The sequence below is a fragment of the Ranitomeya imitator genome, chromosome 6 (genome assembly GCF_032444005.1).
Source record: "Ranitomeya imitator isolate aRanImi1 chromosome 6, aRanImi1.pri, whole genome shotgun sequence".
Taxonomy (NCBI): domain Eukaryota; kingdom Metazoa; phylum Chordata; class Amphibia; order Anura; family Dendrobatidae; genus Ranitomeya; species Ranitomeya imitator.
Window position 1 is genome coordinate 97,048,138 of NC_091287.1, and position 19,030 is coordinate 97,067,167.

At 44.2% G+C, this 19,030-nt stretch overlaps 1 protein-coding gene across 1 annotated transcript in view; it reads right to left on the reverse strand.

Annotated features, from left to right (window-relative positions):
- Positions 1-210: 210 nt before the first annotated feature.
- RFTN1 (raftlin, lipid raft linker 1) overlaps positions 211-19,030 on the reverse strand; it is a 485,181-nt gene continuing 466,361 nt past the window's right edge. The window contains exon 10 of the mRNA XM_069729954.1: positions 211-2,008. Within this exon, the coding sequence (XP_069586055.1) occupies positions 1,562-2,008 (447 nt within the window). The 3' untranslated portion in view covers positions 211-1,561. The remainder of the gene's footprint in view (positions 2,009-19,030) is intronic.

The window sequence follows — 19,030 nt, forward strand, 5'->3', positions numbered from 1 at the left end:
CATTTCTAATTGGAGGTATTTACTAATATTATTATTATTATTACACCTACTACATATTGGGATAGGCTATTGAAGATGGGAATAGCCCTTTAAACTTTTGTCTAGAAGATTAAGCTACCTGTTAGTTGAATGTCTTTCCAGAGCATGTACGGTAATGTTTCTGTATTCCATACCAAAAATATATACATATAAAAAAAATTATAAAGGGAATATATATGAAGCAATTTTATTGTCAAATTTTTTCTCATCTATAAATGCAAATATCTCACTATAACATTGATGCTTTTGGATGCTTTTCAAGTAATAAAAACTAATTCTATAGGTGTGTATTACAATGTATAACGTATTTGTGCCCCTTTTATATTGTGAATTGTTAATTAACTTAAAGAGGTTGCCCACTACTTTTACATTGATGACCTTTTTGCCGATCAGCTGTTATTGGTGGCGGCCAGAAGTAATCAGTTGCCGAGCTGCTCCTCCTTCTCATAGTGGCCGGCCCTGGTAATGCACATCCCCCTCCTATTCAAATCCAAAGGCGGCAGATGGGCAGTACTCCACCACCGACACCGATAACAGCTGATCGGCGGGGATGCGGGTGTCAGACCCTGTATAAATACAGAAAATCAATAGGCTCCATAGAATATGGGACTTAACTGTGGAGATCACATTGTTGAAAATTTTTCATATTGAATTTTACTTGTTTGTCATTGGTTTGAGTAAAGCAATAATTGAAACTGATAATAAAAGGCTCTTTTTTTCTGCCTTTTGGAAAATGTTATTGGAAGCTTTAATTCTAACAAAGTCCTCCTACAAAGAACAAACACAGTATGTGCTATAAGGCTGCATGTAACAATAATTACCGATTTCGGTATATCAGATAGCTAAATCTTTTCAATACAGAATATCTCTTTGTACAAAACAGTAAACAAAACTATATCAAAATAATATGAAGTGCAACTATATGCAAAACGCTGCATACAAAACAGTTCTGAATTTCACCTGTGCAGATAATTTAAGCATTCATATATCTATATAAATATATCTAAAATGTGATGAAGCAGGAAACATTACACGTTCTTTTATTCTAAGCTTTTCAATATTGCTAAGCCTGTACTAGATCATGGAAATTGCGGCCATGTTCTAGGGATGGCTTAATAAATAAGTCCCAGCTTTTGCTATACTACCATCCTCAGAATCATCAGTAAAATTATATTTCTATAATGGCGGTTGAATGTCATTCAATAGATAAAGGCGTATAAGAACACCACATCTGTTCTGATGATGCCTATTACTACCTTAAACAGTTACAGTTCTGCCCCACCTGCTGATTTTATCATTTTAACCATTTGGCAAAAAGACCTTTGTTTTGATTGAATGGTGGGTTCTAAAAGCATCTAAGATGTTTGCTTTTGACTACCAAGAATGCAAATTTCTCTCTGACTCTTGCTACCATAGGCTCATTAAATCTTCAGGACATCATAGTATAGAAAGAACTGACGCATAATACTCTGCATGTACATCATCAGTGTCTCAAAGTGATCTGTAAATCTTATAACAGGTCTTAATTGGTGTCCTCAACATTGAGATTTCCCATTAGTTGCGTATCGACATCACCTTCGACTGCACTGTCCTCAGCTTGCTTTCTACCACTTACAACCCCATCAGATGACTCTTCTTCCATAGTCTTAGTCCCATCAGATTCTTCATTCTTTATGCTTTCAGTTGATCCTTCCACTAATGGAGAAGGATTCTCTTTAGGCAATAATGGGGTTTCTTCAATCGCCTCATTATTTTGTTGGGTTATTACATCCTCCTGAAGACCATCAGTCTTTTGTAAGATATTGCCATCTAACTGGTGGTTCCCATGTATGTCTTCTGCATCATCAGCTTTTGTCTGCTCTTCGTTTCTCTTGTTTCGATCGGACTCATTGTCTTTAAAATTAACTTTTCCTTTTGCTTTCTTTGAATACTTGCTGCGTTTTTCATCTTTGGAAAACCTCAAGTGGAACTGAAATGGGCAAGCAGAAGCATAAACATTAATGGATTAAATGCCCCGTATTATATTAGGACTACAATTTGTATTGAAAGAACTTAACTTCAATTTTCATCTGTGATAAGCTACTAATGAAAGAAATTATGGTATATCATGATCTCTACTCTATGGTTATGCCATGTATGGTAACACTGTCTGTCAATCTTGGCTGGATCTAATCTCACTGTGCCAAGAGACATACTAGACGCTGGCTGTGCATTTCAATTAACAATACGACTCTTTGAAGATAGATCAAATTTGCTGTATGGATGGTGGAATTATAGAAACCAGAGATCAAGGAGTAGCGCTAATGAAAAGTGATCATCTCCATCACCAAGCCTTGGAGGAACAAGAATTAGCTTATTAAAACTAGATAGTGTTTTATCTCACTTTTAACGTTGACACTTTGACTAATGTAAATAACCCCAAAAAGATAAAACGTAAAACCAAGTGAATCTATGATGTGTTCAGAAATAGGTAATATACATGAATAAGTCTATGCAGCTTGAATTTCACACAAGGCTTTTGTGCTAGTTTAATGTTCTGCATATATTTCATGGAAAGGCAGGAACATGAATGCAATTTGCAAACCAAATGAATACCTCTTTAGTAGGAATAAATAAAAGCACAAGTTTTAGCTTCTCATATAAACAATTTGATGAGCAGTTAAAGGAATAGGCCACTTTGAAAGAAACAAATGATGGTTCCCTGTGTTCTTATTAAAAACATGAGAAACTAAAATACTCTTATTTCTGTCCAAAGATGTCCCGATAAAATCCTTAGTCCTGGCAGCTCCACTCCAGGCCCTGTGCGTGACACAAGAGATGATTGATGTGTTATAAGCTGAAATTTTTAGCACATTTTTTATACTGAAAAAGGCCCTTCAGCATATACTCAAGTGAGGGTCCACAAGATGGAGGGGGAGCAGCAGGTCACAGGCGGCAGGAGCCGGCGGCTGCGGCTAAAGCCTGTGCCCGCTGCTAAAGAAAAATGAATATCCACTGCGCTGGCAGTGAATATTCATCTCTTTTTAATATCGGGCACAGTAGTTGCAGCTGCTGGCTTCCTGCAGTGGCTTAGCGATCACGTGTGCCAGCTACTTAAGGGAGTGAATATTCACTGCCCACCACTCCCATGGGCGTGGAGGGCAGTGAATATTCATTCCCTTTAGTAGAGGGCACCCGTGAAAGTCTGGTTGCTGCAGGAATCCGGCAGCTACTACTACTGTGCTCACTAATAAAGAGCAATAAATACTCACTGCCCTCCACGCACATAGTCCTGCTGTGGAGAGTGGCGAATATTCCGGCAGCTGTGCTCTGCTTGTAGGCAGTGCATGACGTCCCTGCCATGTCCTGCTTACAAACAAATATACAGCAACTGCTGGCACCAGAACAAGATGCAGCGAGGGAGCGAAGGAAGGTAAGTAGGATGGTTTAATTTTTTGTAAGTTTTTCTGATGGGGGGCCATGTAAACCAGGATAGGTATGAGGATGCCATGCATACAAGGATAGGGATGAGGAGCCATGCATACCAGCATAGGGATGAGGAGGCCATGCGTAGTAAGATGGGGATGAGGAGGCCATGCATACCAGGATAGGGATAAGGAGGCCATGCCTACAAGGATGGGGATGAGGAGGCAATGCATACAAGGATAGGGATGAGGAGGCCATGTATACAAAGATGGGGATGAGGAGGCCATGCATACCAGGATAGGGATAAGGAGGCCATGCCTACAAGGATGGGGATGAGGAGGCAATGCATACAAGGATAAGGATGAGGAGGCCATGCATACCAGGATAGGGATGAGGAGGCCATGTATACAAAGATGGGGATGAGGAGGCCATGCATACCAGGATAGGGATGAGGAGGCCATGTATACAAAGATGGGGATGAGGAGGCCATGTATACAAGGATAGAGATGAGGGGACAATATGCACCCGGCTTATATTCGAGTCAATACGTTTTCCCAGTTTTTTGTGGTAAAATTAGGTGCTTCTGCTTATAATCAGGTCGGCTTATACTCAAGTATATATGGTAATGAATTTAATTATTCACTTTGACACAAAGTAACACCTAGCTTCAAGTGATTCATACAGAATAGAAACTACAATACTTTATATTAACAGTGCAGCTACATGTTCATCTCCAGGTATAAAAAGGCAGAATTTGTTCTTGTAGGTGCCATTATACATCTATATAAATACCTTTGGACAGTGGTTGCCTATATTTCAGAATATTAACAATATCTGATAATTCTGTTGTATTTCAATGTGAGATTAAAGGAAATAAAAGCACAGTTTGGGATTTTTGCTATACAGTGTAATTTTGCTATTTTTTTTTAACTCCATGTTTGCACATGACAAAAGAAACTCTAAAAATTAGGAAGCTAAATGATTAAAGGGAGTCTGTCAGCAGGTTTTCTGAGAGCACAATGATGTAGGTAAAGAGATCATAAATCCAACGATGTATCACTTAGATTACTGGGTGCAGCAGTTATGATACAATCAGAGTTCTTAGGTGCAGCATGAAGCAAAAATCAGAAGGATAACCCTGCTCACTCCAGGCTCTCTATGTACATTGTCTATTGACAGTGAGCTGCTCATCACAGGAGAAGCGGAATAAAGGTACCTTCACACATAACGATATTGTTAACGATATCGTTGCTTTTTGTGACGTAGCAACGATATCGTTAATGAAATCGTTATGTGTGACAGCGACCAACGATCAGGCCCCTGCTGGAAGATCGTTGGTCGCTGAATAAAGTCCAGAACTTTATTTCGTCGCTGGACTCCTGCTGACATAGCTGGATCGGCGTGTGTGACACTGATCCAGCGATGTCTTCACTGGTAACCAGGGTAAACATCGGGTAACTAAGCGCAGGGCCGCGCTTAGTAACCCGATGTTTACCCTGGTTACCATCCTAAAAGTAAAAAAAAACAAACACTACATACTTACCTACAGCCATCTGTCCTCCAGCGCTGTGCTCTGCACTCCTCCTGTACTGGCTGTGAGCGTCGGTCAGCCGGAAAGCAGAGCGGTGACGTCACCGCTTTGCTTTCCGGCCGCTGTGCTCACAGACAGTACAGGAGGAGTACAGAGAAGCACAGCGCCGGGGACAGACAGCGGTAGGTAAGTATGTAGTGTTTTTTTTTTTTTACTTTTACGCTGGTAACCAGGGTAAACATCGGGTTACTAAGCGCGGCTCTGCGCTTAGTAACCCGATGTTTACCCTGGTTACCGGGGACCTCGGGATCGTTGGTCGCTGGAGAGCTGTCTGTGTGACAGCTCTCCAGCGACCAAACAGCGACGCTGCAGCGATCCGGATCGTTGTCGGTATCGCTGCAGCGTCGCTTAATGTGAAGGGGCCTTAAGTCTAGTTAGCGCGTGCCAGCTAGTCACAGCAATGATAATGGCCTAGTGATAAAACTTTAACCCATTACTTGCCAAATTAGCAATTTTTTTTTTTCAATGACAGATTTTTAATGATGTGGGTCCTAATGAATCAGAAACATAATTTGCAAAATTTTTACAAGTACGGATTTTTCAGAGAAGGGCATCCCAATATTCAATTAAAAATGACAATTACATGATTTCCTATTTTGAAACATTCATTTTACAAACACAACACAAAAAATTGGACCTGATTATAAAAATTATAAAATCTTAGTTGCTAGAAGCTAAAGATTAGGCGTCCCAAAAAAAGAACATTGGTAGATAATGGGTTAATTGTAAGTAAGCAACAGCACACAGCTTTATAAGTGACAAATCATTGAAATCTGTGTTTTAGCACCTACCTGATGCTGTCCTCAGATTACATAGAAAAAATATGCTGACAGATTCTATTTAACCCCTTCATGACCTTGGGATTTTTCGTTTTTCCGTGTTCGTTTTTCACTCCCCTCCTTCCCAGAGCCATAACTTTTTTATTTTTCCGTCAATTTGGCCATGTGAGGGCTTATTTTTTGCGGGACGAGTTGTACTTTTGAACGACAACATTAGTTTTAGCATGTCGTATACTAGAAAGCGGGGAAAAAAATTCCAAGTGCGGTGAAATTGCAAAAAAAGTGCAGTCCCACACTTGTTTCTTGTTTGGCTTTTTTGCTAGGTTCAATAAATGCTAAAAGTGACCTGATATTATGATTCTCCAGGTCATTACGAGTTCATAGACACCTAACATGACTAGGTTATTTTTTACCTAAGTGGTGAAAAAAAATTCCAAACTTTGCTAAAAATAAAAATTGCGCCATTTTCCGATACTCGTAGGGTCTCCATTTTTCATGATCTGGGGTCGGTTGAGGGCTTATTTTTTGCGTGCCGAGATGACGTTTTTAATGATAGCATTTTGGTGCAGATACGTTCCTTTGATTGCACGTTATTGCATTTTAATGCAATGTCGCGGCGACCAAAAAACCGTAATTCTGGCGTTTCAAATTTTTTTCTCGCTACGGCGTTTAGCGATCAGGTTAAAGCTTTTCTTTAATTGATAGATCGGGCGACTCTGAACACGGCAATACCAAATATGTGTAGATTTGATTTTTTTATTGATTTATTTTGATTGGGGCAAAAGGGGGGTGATTTAAACTTTTATATTTTTTTTAATTTTTTTCACATTTTTTTTACTTTTTTTTTTTTACTTTTGCCATGCTTCAATAGCCTCCATGGGAGGCTAGAAGCAGGCACAGCACGATCGCCTCTGCTACATAGCAGCGATCTGATGTTCGCTGCTATGTAGCAGAAAATCAGGTGTGCTGTGAGTGCCGACCACAGGGTGGCGCTCACAGCTACCGGCGATCAGTAACCATAGAGGTCTCAAGGACCTCTATGGTTACAATGTACAAGCATCGCCGACCTCCGATCATGTGACGGGGGTCGGCGATGCCGTCATTTCCGGCCGCCCGGCCGGATGCAGTAGTTAAATGCCGCTGTCTGCGTTTGACAGCGGCATTTAACTAGTTAATAGGTGTGGGCAGATCGCGATTCTGCCCGCGCCTATTGCGGGCACATGTCAGCTGTTCAAAACAGCTGACATGTCCCGGCTTTGATGCGGGCTCACCGCCGGAGCCCGCATCAAAGAGGGGCTTCTGACCTCGGACGTACTATCCCGTCCGAGGTCAGAAAGGGGTTAAACAAAGTTGTACCTAAAACTATAGTGCTAATAGGTAGCTATTCCCTTCTATTTTGTTCCTATCAACATATTTTTATGTAAACAAAACAGGTTTTCACATGAACACCAACCAGAAAAGATCATTTAGACATCATAGAAGTGGCTTCTATTTGGGTGATACGCAGTTTTCTTCTACTACGAGTATGTATTTTCTTATCTGTATGACCATCACATAATACAACCAGCACGCAACAGCCCCTGAAGAATGACATGCAAAGTGATCCACAGCATTCCCCAGCAAAATCAGCGGTTACAGGGGATGTCCGGAGCAGGACCTGTAGGGAATGAAATCTAAAAAATGGTTCTTTGGCAAGACCACCACTCTATGTCAGAAGTGATAACAATATACAGGAAATTAATAATATTCGAGTGACTTTATTAGATGTAGCTGTATATCATAGAAAACAAACTTCTAGGTTCGCTTCCTTTTCATTGCAGGTGTAACACCGACCTCACAGCTCTGCAATGTAGACTGCAAAACCATCTTAAAGGAGGTGTTTCTAGTGAACATCAGCTCCTACGCAGTGGCGTAAGAAGGGGGGTGCGGGCCACCCCGGGCGGCACAATGCGGGGGGTGGGTCACCGGGCCGCGGCCAGCGCTGCAGCTGTTTAACGCTATTGACGTGCGGGCCCGCGCCCGCACGTCAATAGTTAACAACAGCCGCCAGCTAATTGGAGGCTGGCAGCCAAAGTCGGCCGCAGCGCACACGTCGCCGGCGTCTGACGTCATTGTCAGTTGCCGGCGAGTGTGCGCTGCTGGAGGGAGCTCGCCGCCTGGAGCGCTGGTCAGGTGAGGAGACTCTGTTTGTTTTTTTTGTTTTGTTTTTTTGATAAGCTAACGGTGGACACACTGGGGCAATGCTGGAGACACTGGGGCAATGCTGGAGACACTGGGGAAGATTGCTGGACACACTGGGGCAATGCTGGAGACACTGGGGCAGATTGCTGGAGACACTGGGGCAGATTGCTGGAGACACTGGGGCAATGCTGGAGACACTGGGGCAATGCTGGAGACACTGGGGCAGATTTCTGGACACACTAGGTCAATGCTGGAGACACTGGGGCAATGCTGGAGACACTGGGGCAATGCTGGAGACACTGGGGCAGATTGCTGGACACACTGGGGCAATGCTGGAGACACTGGGGCAGATTGCTGGACACACTGGGGGCAATGCTGGAGGACACACTGGGGCAATGCTGGAGACACTGGGGCAGATTGCTGGACACACTGGGGGCAATGCTGGAGACACTGGGGCAGATTGCTGGAGACACTGGGGCAATGCTGGAGACACTGGGGCAGATTGCTGGAGACACTGGGGCAATGCTGGAGACACTGGGGCAATGCTGGAGACACTGGGGCAATGCTGGAGACACTGGGGCAGATTGCTGGACACACTGGGGCAATGCTGGAGACACTGGGGCAGATTGCTGGACACGCTGGGGGTAATATGCTGGAGACACTGGGGCAGATTGCTGGACACACTGGGGCAATGCTGGATACTCTGGGGCAATATGCTGGACATACTGGGGCAGATTGTTGAACACACTGGTGGGAAATGCTGGATACACTGGGGCAATGCTGGATACACTGGGGCAATGCTGGAAACACTGGGGCAATGCTGGACACACTGTGGGCAATGCAGGACAATTGGACATACTGGGGCAGATTGCTGGACACACTGGTGGTAATGTGCTGGACACACTGGGACAATGCTGGACATACTGGGGCAGATTGCTGGACACACTGGTGGTAATATGCTGGACACACTTGGGCAGATTGCTGGACACACTGGGGCAGATTGCTGGACACACTGGGGCAGATTGCTGGACACACTGTCTGGGGGCAATGCTGGACACACTGGGGGCAATATGCTGGAGTCAGACACTGGGGCAGATTGCTGGAGACACTGTCTGGGGGCAATGCTGGACACTGGGGCAATATGCTGGACATACTGGGGCAGATTGCTGGACACACTGGGGGTAATATGCTACACACAGTGGGTAATATGCTGGACACACTGGGGCATATTGCGGTACACACTGGGGGCAGGACTGGAGGCATGGGCAGAATGTAGACACGGGGCATGATTGGAGACATGGGGCAGAATGAAAGACATGGGGCAGGATTGGATCATGGGGCAGGATGGATACGATGGAGACAGATGGGGCAGGATGGGGAGATCATATGGTGTAGAATGGATACTCATGAGTGCAGGATGGGAGAACATATGGCTGGAGCCAGGAATGAGACACACGGGGCCAGGGTGGGGAATATTATTACCATAGGGGCTAATTAAGGGATATTATTACTGCAGTGATGTATTTATTTTATTTTTTGAGTATACTGTTTTAAATGGGGGGGCGGTCCTGTTACTGTGCAGAGTGACACTATATCGCCTTTTTTTCTCCATGTGGTGTAATGTAGAAGTTGTGAAAAATTAAGTAATGTGTTCTGCAAGCAGAGCTCGAGATAACTGTGTTATTTCCTGCAGAGACAAGTCCTGGCTGGAAGAAATGATGGCGGTCTGTGCTGGATGAAAGATGAAGGACTTCACCTAGAGACGTCACTGGTGAGTCAGTGTTACCTATACACTGACACTATACACTGTATACTATATACAGAGGTCCTGTGTACAATGTCACCAGTGATCACTGTATAACCTCTACACAGACACTGCATACTAAGTACAGATCTCCTGTGAATACTGACACTTATAGTGATAGTATTGTGTTTTGTTTTGTTTTTTTTTAATTACTGATGAGTATTGTAGTATTCAGTCACTATGTGGTGGTAATATGTGGTCTGGAAATGGTGTTGTGGTATTTGTCCCTTGAATGTGGTATATGGTCACCAAGCGGTGGTAATATGTGGTCTTGACATGGTGCGGTGGTATTTGTTCCTTGTATGTGATATTATTGGTCAAAATATACCTAAATTGTATTGCAGATTTTAACAAATATTTAATAGGTTACAGTAGAGTAGGGCCTGGCCATTTTTCTGGAATAATCTGGTTCGGGTATAACATGACCCCCGTCACATGACCTCCGTCACATGACCCCGTCACATGACCCCCGTCACATGACCTAAATCAAGATCACGATGATATTAATAAGGAAGAGTTCCTCATTGAGAGAAAAAGGCTTAAAAGTTTTCTTTATGTTGCTGTTACACAAGACAAAAAAGAGACATGGAAGGAGGACAGTCCGCTTGAACTGTTGCAGTTTATTGTAAAATACAGTCTAGAGAACTCAGTTCCAAATATTGTCATACTCCTTCACATTTTTCTTACTATTGCTGTAAGTGTTGCTACTTGTGAGAGGAGTTTTTCCAAGTTAAAGCTGATTAAAAATTACCTAAGATCCACAATGAGCGCCATGCGTTTAGGAAATATGGCCATTCTGTCTATTGAACATCAGCTGAGTGAAGAAATAGACTTTGATGATGTTGTCAACGATTTTGCAAACAGAAAGGCAAGAAAAGTAAAATTCTACAACATTTGAAATCAACTTTACTCCCAAAGTGACAATTTAAAGTTTCAGTTAAACAATAAAGAGTTTTGTTTCTGTACGTGTTGTCCTGACTATTTTTGGTAACCTTTGTGTGTATTGAGCCGGGAGGGAGGGGCGCCAAACTCGGGAACAGCCCCGGGCGGCAAAAGCTCTAGCTACGCCCTTGCTCCTACGCACAGTATGATCCCCCAACTCATCGTTCCCTGTTCCCATGATGCTCTGCACACTATGTGCACTGATGCTGCACTCAGCAGATGCGATGTAATGACATGACTGCGACAACACTCAGATGCACATGCTGAATGGTGGAGCTGGGAGCTGACGACTCCCTGTTACATCATTGAATTCAACCTTATTTGCATACTGAGGACGAAGATATCATTGATATTGACACACCAAGGGAGAGGCATTTCAGGATTGCCACTATTAGTTCATCGCATCATACATCAAATCTGCACCATTTAAACTTAATGCAGCTGCATAGAAATAAAACGCTTGATGCCAAGCTCTTCTATAAAAAGATCTCAGCAGTCTAACATAAAGCCATTATCCAAACTAAACAAATCCTTTATGGAGCAAAGGTGCTCTGGAATATTGCTTTATTTTTCACTTCTACATTATTTTACAGATCTATGGTTCTTATGTTGTTGTTTTTTCTGAGCATGTGAAAATTTCCTTTTATAAAACTGTAAACTTCTGTAAACTGGAAGCTAAAAATGGCATGGTTTCCCAGCACACTATTTTCAAGAACTGACTGTGCACTTCTATGCAATATAACCCACTACTTGACATATGTCATTGTAACAGGATAATCAATGTTAGGGCTCTTTAGCAGAAGCATAGGTGCCAGGCTCATTCACATAGAGGGGTTCACCTGGACCAACTACCGCTATTAACTGTACTCACATGCACCCATGGTCTCCCTTCCCTACCACTCTACATTCTGCAGTTCGCAAGTTGCTTTAGACCTGGAGCTTACAGAATGGCAGGAGCATGCCCAGAAAGTCAGGATCCCAGCACAGGTGGAGTGTGTTGTGAATTCTGTGGCTGAATTCACTCCTGTGGTCACAAGTGGTACTGCAGCTTCTGAGCTTCCTCCCTCAGGTGTTCTGGTGAGCTCGTTAACTGCTTCATTACTTAACTCCGCCTGATGCTGCTATCCTTGCTCCTTGTCAATGTTTCAGTGTTGGATCTGAGCTTCTCCTGATTGTTCCTGTGACCTGCTGCTCTGTATAGCTAAGTGCCTTTTGCTTTTTTGTTGCTTTTTTTCTGTCCAGCTTGTCTTTTGTTTTGCTGGAAGCTCTGAGACGCAAAGGGTGTACCGCCGTGCCGTTAGTTCGGCACGGTGGGTTTTTTTTGCCCCCTTTGCGTGGTTTTGCTTTAGGGTTTTTTGTAGACTGCAAAATTCGCTTTACTGTCCTCGCTCTGTCCTAGAATATCGGGCCCCACTTTGCTGAATCTATTTCATCCCTACGTTTTGTCTTTTCATCTTACTCACAGTCATTATATGTGGGGGGCTGCCTTTTCCTTTGGGGAATTTCTCTGGGGCAAGTCAGGCCTATTTTTCTATCTTCAGGCTAGCTAGTTTCTTAGGCTGTGCCGAGTTGCCTAGGTAGTTGTTAGGCGCAATCCACAGCCGCTTTTAGTTGTGTTTAGGATAGGATCAGGTGTGCAGTCTACAGAGTTTCCACGTCTCAGAGCTCGTTCTTGTATTTTTGGGTATTTGTCAGATCACTGTGTGCGCTCTGATCGCTAAGCACACTGTGTTTCTGGATTGCCTTCATAACACCTGTCATTAGCAAACCTAACAGTACAAGGAGCCCAACTAATGATTCTCAATAGAGGGAAAGAAAAAGTTCTGACATCATTTTTTTTTTTTTTTCTGCTCTGTGTTCACTTTTTTTTTTCCCCTAGACATTTGGGTGATTCTGGACACAGGTGTGGACATGGATATTCAGGGTCTGTGCTCTTCAATGAATAATCTCGTTATAAATGTACAAAAAATTCAAGATACTATTGATCAGAAATCTATGTTAGAACCAAGAATTCCTATTCCTGATTTGTTTTTTGGAGATAGAACTAAGTTTCTAAGTTTCAAAAATAATTGTAAGCTATTTCTGGCCTTGAAACCTCATTCTTCTGGTAATCCTATTCAACAGGTTTTGATTATTATTTCTTTTTTGCGCGGCGACCCTCAAGACTGGGCATTTTCTCTTGCGCCAGGAGACCCTGCATTGAGTAGTGTCGATGCGTTTTTCCTGGTGCTCGGATTGCTGTACGATGAGCCTAATTCAGTGGATCAGGCTGAGAAAAATTTGCTGGCTTTGTGCCAGGGTCAGGATGATATAGAAGTATATTGTCAGAAATGTAGGAAATGGTCAGTACTCACTCAGTGGAATGAATCTGCGCTGGCAGCTTTGTTCAGAAAGGGTCTCTCTGAGGCTCTTAAGGATGTCATGGTGGGATTTCCTATGCCTGCTGGTTTGAATGAGTCTTTGTCTTTGGCCATTCAGATCGGTCGACGCTTGCGCGAGCGTAAATCTGTGCACCATTTGGCGGTACTGCCTGAGGTTAAACCTGAGCCTATGCAGTGCGATAGGACTATGACTAGAGTTGAACGGCAGGAATACAGACGTCTGAATGGTCTGTGTTTCTACTGTGGTGATTCCACTCATGCTATTTCTGATTGTCCTAAGCGCACTAAGCGGTCCGCTAGGTCTGCCGTCATTGGTACTGTACAGTCCAAATTCCTTCTGTCCATTACCTTGATATGCTCTTTGTCGTCGTTTTCTGTCATGGCGTTTGTGGATTCGGGCGCTGCCCTGAATCTGATGGATTTGGATTATGCTAAACGTTGTGGGTTTTTCTTGGAGCCTTTGCGGTGTTCTATTCCATTGAGAGGAATTGATGCTACACCTTTGGCCAAGAATAAACCTCAATACTGGGCCCAGCTGACCATGTGCATGGCTCCTGCACATCAGGAAGTTATTCGCTTTCTGGTGTTGCATAATCTGCATGATGTGGTCGTGTTGGGGTTGCCATGGCTACAAACCCATAATCCAGTATTGGATTGCAATTCCATGTCGGTATCCAGCTGGGGTTGTCAGGGGGTACATGGTGATGTTCCATTTTTGTCGATTTCGTCATCCACCCCTTCTGAGGTCCCAGAGTTCTTGTCTGATTATCAGGATGTATTTGAAGAGCCCAAGTCCGATGCTCTACCTCCGCATAGGGATTGTGATTGTGCTATCAATTTGATTCCTGGTAGTAAATTCCCTAAAGGTTGATTATTTAATTTATCCGTGCCCGAACACGCCGCTATGCGCAGTTATGTGAAGGAATCCCTGGAGAAGGGACATATTCGCCCATCGTCATCACCACTGGGAGCAGGGTTCTTCTTTGTAGCCAAGAAGGATGGTTCGCTGAGACCGTGTATTGATTACCGCCTTCTTAATAAGATCACTGTTAAATTTCAGTATCCCTTGCCATTGTTATCTGACTTGTTTGCTCGGATTAAGGGGGCTAGTTGGTTCACTAAGATAGATCTTCGTGGTGCGTATAATCTGGTGAGAATCAGGCAAGGAGATGAATGGAAAACTGCATTCAATACGCCCGAGGGTCATTTTGAGTATCTAGTGATGCCGTTCGGACTTGCCAATGCTCCATCTGTGTTTCAGTCTTTTATGCATGACATCTTCCGTGAGTATCTGGATGAATTCCTGATTGTTTACTTGGATGACATTTTGATCTTCTCAGATGATTGGGAGTCTCATGTGAAGCAGGTCAGAATGGTTTTTCAGGTCCTGCGTGCTAACTCTTTGTTTGTGAAGGGATCTAAGTGTCTCTTCGGTGTGCAGAAAGTTTCATTTTTAGGGTTCATCTTTACCCCTTCTACTATCGAGATGGATCCAGTTAAGGTCCAAGCCATCCAGGATTGGATTCAGCCGACATCTCTGAAAAGTCTGCAAAAGTTCCTGGGCTTTGCTAATTTTTATCGTCGCTTCATCTGTAATTTTTCTAGCATTGCCAAACCATTGACCGATTTGACCAAGAAGGGTGCTGATTTGGTTAATTGGTCTTCTGCTGCTGTGGAAGCTTTTCAGGAGTTGAAGCGTCGTTTTTGTTCTGCCCCTGTGTTGTGTCAGCCAGATGTTTCTCTTCCGTTCCAGGTCGAGGTTGATGCTTCTGAGATTGGAGCAGGGGCGGTTTTGTCACAGAGAGGTTCTGATTGCTCAGTGATGAAACCATGTGCTTTCTTTTCCAGGAAGTTTTCGCCCGCTGAGCGTAATTATGATGTGGGCAATCGAGAGTTGCTGGCCATGAAGTGGGCATTCGAGGAGTGGCGTCATTGGCTTGAAGGAGCTAAGCATCGCGTGGTGGTATTGACTGATCATAAGAACTTGACTTATCTCGAGTCTGCCAAGTGCTTGAATCCTAGACAGGCCCGTTGGTCGTTATTTTTTGCCCGCTTCGACTTTGTGATTTCGTACCTTCCGGGCTCTAAAAATGTGAAGGCGGATGCTCTGTCTAGGAGTTTTGTGCCCGACTCTCCGGGTTTATCTGAGCCAGTGGGTATCCTCAAGGAAGGAGTCATTGTGTCTGCCATCTCCCCTGATTTGCGGCGGGTGCTGCAAAAATTTCAGGCGAATAAACCTGATCGTTGTCCAGCAGAGAAACTGTTCGTCCCTGATAGGTGGACTAATAAACTTATCTCTGAACTTCATTGTTCGGTGTTGGCTGGTCATCCTGGAATCTTTGGTACCAGAGAGTTAGTGGCTAGATCCTTCTGGTGGCCATCTCTGTCACGGGATGTACGTACTTTTGTGCAGTCCTGTGGGATTTGTGCTAGGGCTAAGCCCTGCTGTTCTCGTGCCAGTGGGTTGCTTTTGCCCTTGCCGGTCCCAAAGAGGCCTTGGACACATATTTAGATGGATTTCATTTCTGACCTTCCCGTTTCTCAAAAGATGTCAGTCATTTGGGTGGTCTGTGATCGCTTTTTTAAAATGGTCCATCTGGTGCCCTTGGCTAAATTGCCTTCCTCCTCTGATTTGGTACCTTTGTTCTTTCAGCATGTGGTTCGGTTGCATGGCATTCCTGAGAATATTGTTTCTGACAGAGGTTCCCAGTTTGTTTCAAGGTTTTGGCGAGCCTTTTGTGGTAGGATGGGCATTGACCTATCCTTTTCCTCGGCTTTCCATCCTCAGACTAATGGCCAGACCGAACGAACCAATCAGACCTTGGAAACATATCTGAGATGTTTTGTTTCTGCAGACCAGGATGATTGGGTGTCCTTTTTGCCGTTGGCTGAGTTCGCCCTTAATAATCGGGCCAGCTCGGCTACCTTGGTTTCTTTATTTTTTTTGCAATTCTGGGTTCCATCCTCGTTTCTCTTCAGGACAGGTTGAGTCTTCGGACTGTCCTGGTGTGGATTCTGTGGTGGATAGGTTGCAGCAGATCTGGACTCAGGTAGTGGACAATTTGATCTTGTCCCAGGAGAAAGCTCAACTTTTCGCTAATCGCAGACGCCGTGTGGGTCCCCGACTTCGTGTTGGGGATCTGGTTTGGTTATCTTCTCGTCATATTCCTATGAAGGTTTCCTCTCCTAAATTTAAACCTCGTTTTATTGGTCCGTATAGGATTTCTGAGGTTCTCAATCCTGTGTCTTTTCGTTTGACCCTCCCAGACTCCTTTTCCATACATAATGTATTCCATAGGTCGTTGTTGCGGAGATACGTGGCACCTATGGTTCCATCTGTTGAGCCTCCTGCCCCGGTTTTGGTGGAGGGGGAATTGGAGTATATTGTGGAGAAGATTTTGGATTCTCGTGTTTCTAGACGGAAACTCCAGTATCTGGTTAAATGGAAGGGTTATGCTCAGGAAGATAATTCCTGGGTTTTTGCCTCTGATGTTCATGCTTCCGATCTTGTTCGTGCCTTTCATGCGGCTCATCCTGGTCGGCCTGGGGGCTCTGGTGAGGGTTCGGTGACCCCTCCTCAAGGGGGGGGTACTGTTGTGAATTCTGTGGCTGAATTCACTCCTGTGGTCACAAGTGGTACTGCAGCTTCTGAGCTTCCTCCCTCAGGTGTTCTGGTGAGCTCGTTAACTGCTTCATTACTTAACTCCGCCTGATGCTGCTATCCTTGCTCCTTGTCAATGTTTCAGTGTTGGATCTGAGCTTCTCCTGATTGTTCCTGTGACCTGCTGCTCTGTATAGCTAAGTGCCTTTTGCTTTTTTGTTGCTTTTTTTCTGTCCAGCTTGTCTTTTGTTTTGCTGGAAGCTCTGAGACGCAAAGGGTGTACCGCCGTGCCGTTAGTTCGGCACGGTGGGTTTTTTTTGCCCCCTTTGCGTGGTTTTGCTTTAGGGTTTTCTGTAGACTGCAAAGTTCGCTTTACTGTCCTCGCTCTGTCCTAGAATATCGGGCCCCACTTTGCTGAATCTATTTCATCCCTACGTTTTGTCTTTTCATCTTACTCACAGTCATTATATGTGGGGGGCTGCCTTTTCCTTTGGGGAATTTCTCTGGGGCAAGTCAGGCCTATTTTTCTATCTTCAGGCTAGCTAGTTTCTTAGGCTGTGCCGAGTTGCCTAGGTAGTTGTTAGGCGCAATCCACAGCCGCTTTTAGTTGTGTTTAGGATAGGATCAGGTGTGCAGTCTACAGAGTTTCCACGTCTCAGAGCTCGTTCTTGTATTTTTGGGTATTTGTCAGATCACTGTGTGCGCTCTGATCGCTAAGCACACTGTGTTTCTGGATTGCCTTCATAACACCTGTCATTAGCAAACCTAACAGGAGTGATGATGTCACTGTGTCACTCAGTTTGTGATTGTACCGTGGAACGCTGACTGTGCCGATGCACTATCCAGGAACCAGAGTTAGATGAATATACAGTATTTATTTTCTTCAGTTAGTACTTCCATGGGCTGTGGGGTTATTATATTTTATGGAGAGGACTGTAGGGGTCATTTTACTATGTGGAGTGGTATGAGAGCACCATAGTGTGTGGGGGCAGTGGGGTCCATCATCCTGTGTATGAAGGGTGTTGAAGGGAAAAACTTACTGTATGGGGGGCTCTGCAGACGACTTCATTCAATGTGGGAGCCTTCAAAAGGTGTGTGTGGAGTATTTGTAGGCTTGTCATACTATGTGTGAGACACTGTAGGGGCATCATACTCTGTAGGGAGGGATGTGGGGACATCATAATATGAAGGAGCTGTGAGGCATCATACTGTGTGAGGAGTACTGTGAGGAGAGTGTCTGGAGGTCTGTGGGGCCATCACACTATGTGGGTGTTGTGGAGGCCATCATACTAAGTGTAGGGGTGATGTTGGCGCCACAATACTAAGTGGAGAAGGCTGTAGGGCCATCATCATACTGCATGGTGAGAGCTGTGTGTGGATGGCTGTTGGGACCATCATACTATATGGTAGTCTATGAGGGCCATAAATCTGTGTTGGGGCATCATACTGCATGAGGGAAAAGTGAAGGCCATCATTTTGTGTAAGTATGTAGGGTGCTGTGGGGACATCATACTGTGTGGGGTCATTTTACCTGGAAGGGCTGTGGGTGCTATCATACTGTGTGTTTAGATTGGAGGCCATCATACTGTGTGGGGCTGTCATACCACGGGGGAGACTGTGGGAGCCCTCATACAGTACTATGTGGGGATGGCTGTGAGGGCATCATGCAGTATGAGGAGGTCATCATACTGTGTGGAGATGGCTGAGGGGTGAGACTGTGGGGGCCATCATACTTAGGGACATAATACGGATAGTGTGTGGAGAAACTGTAACGGGCATCATACTGCAATGCAGACAACGCCCACATGTGTTGTGGCTGTATAACAGCCGTGAGACATGCAGCCATTGGGACGCGAACATATTATTCAAGCACTCCCAAGATACTCGGATAGCACCGAGTATGCTCGGATATCACCTTCTCCGAGCACGTTCGCTAATCACTAGTATCTACCACTATACGACGACATATGGTTTTGAGTGTTGGTCGTTTATAGTCATTTACACTTAAGTAACAGCATGGTCAGCCGCTGAGGTTACTTTTTCTCCACTATCATCAGGCTACACTAGCACAGTTGTAAATATGGCTACCTAGATTAGGGGCCGACTTAGATGTGTTTTGACAACCCTGTGCTGAATCCCTCATTACATCTTCACGTTGGTGTATGTGGAACAGGAACTTTTGACTTCCTTGTACACCAAGACGCGAGTGTCACTGCTACCCTAATATCTCTTAAAGCTATTCCATATCTATGAAAATATTAACTGGTATCTGTTATGCTATGGTACACCTTCTTATATTCGCACAAT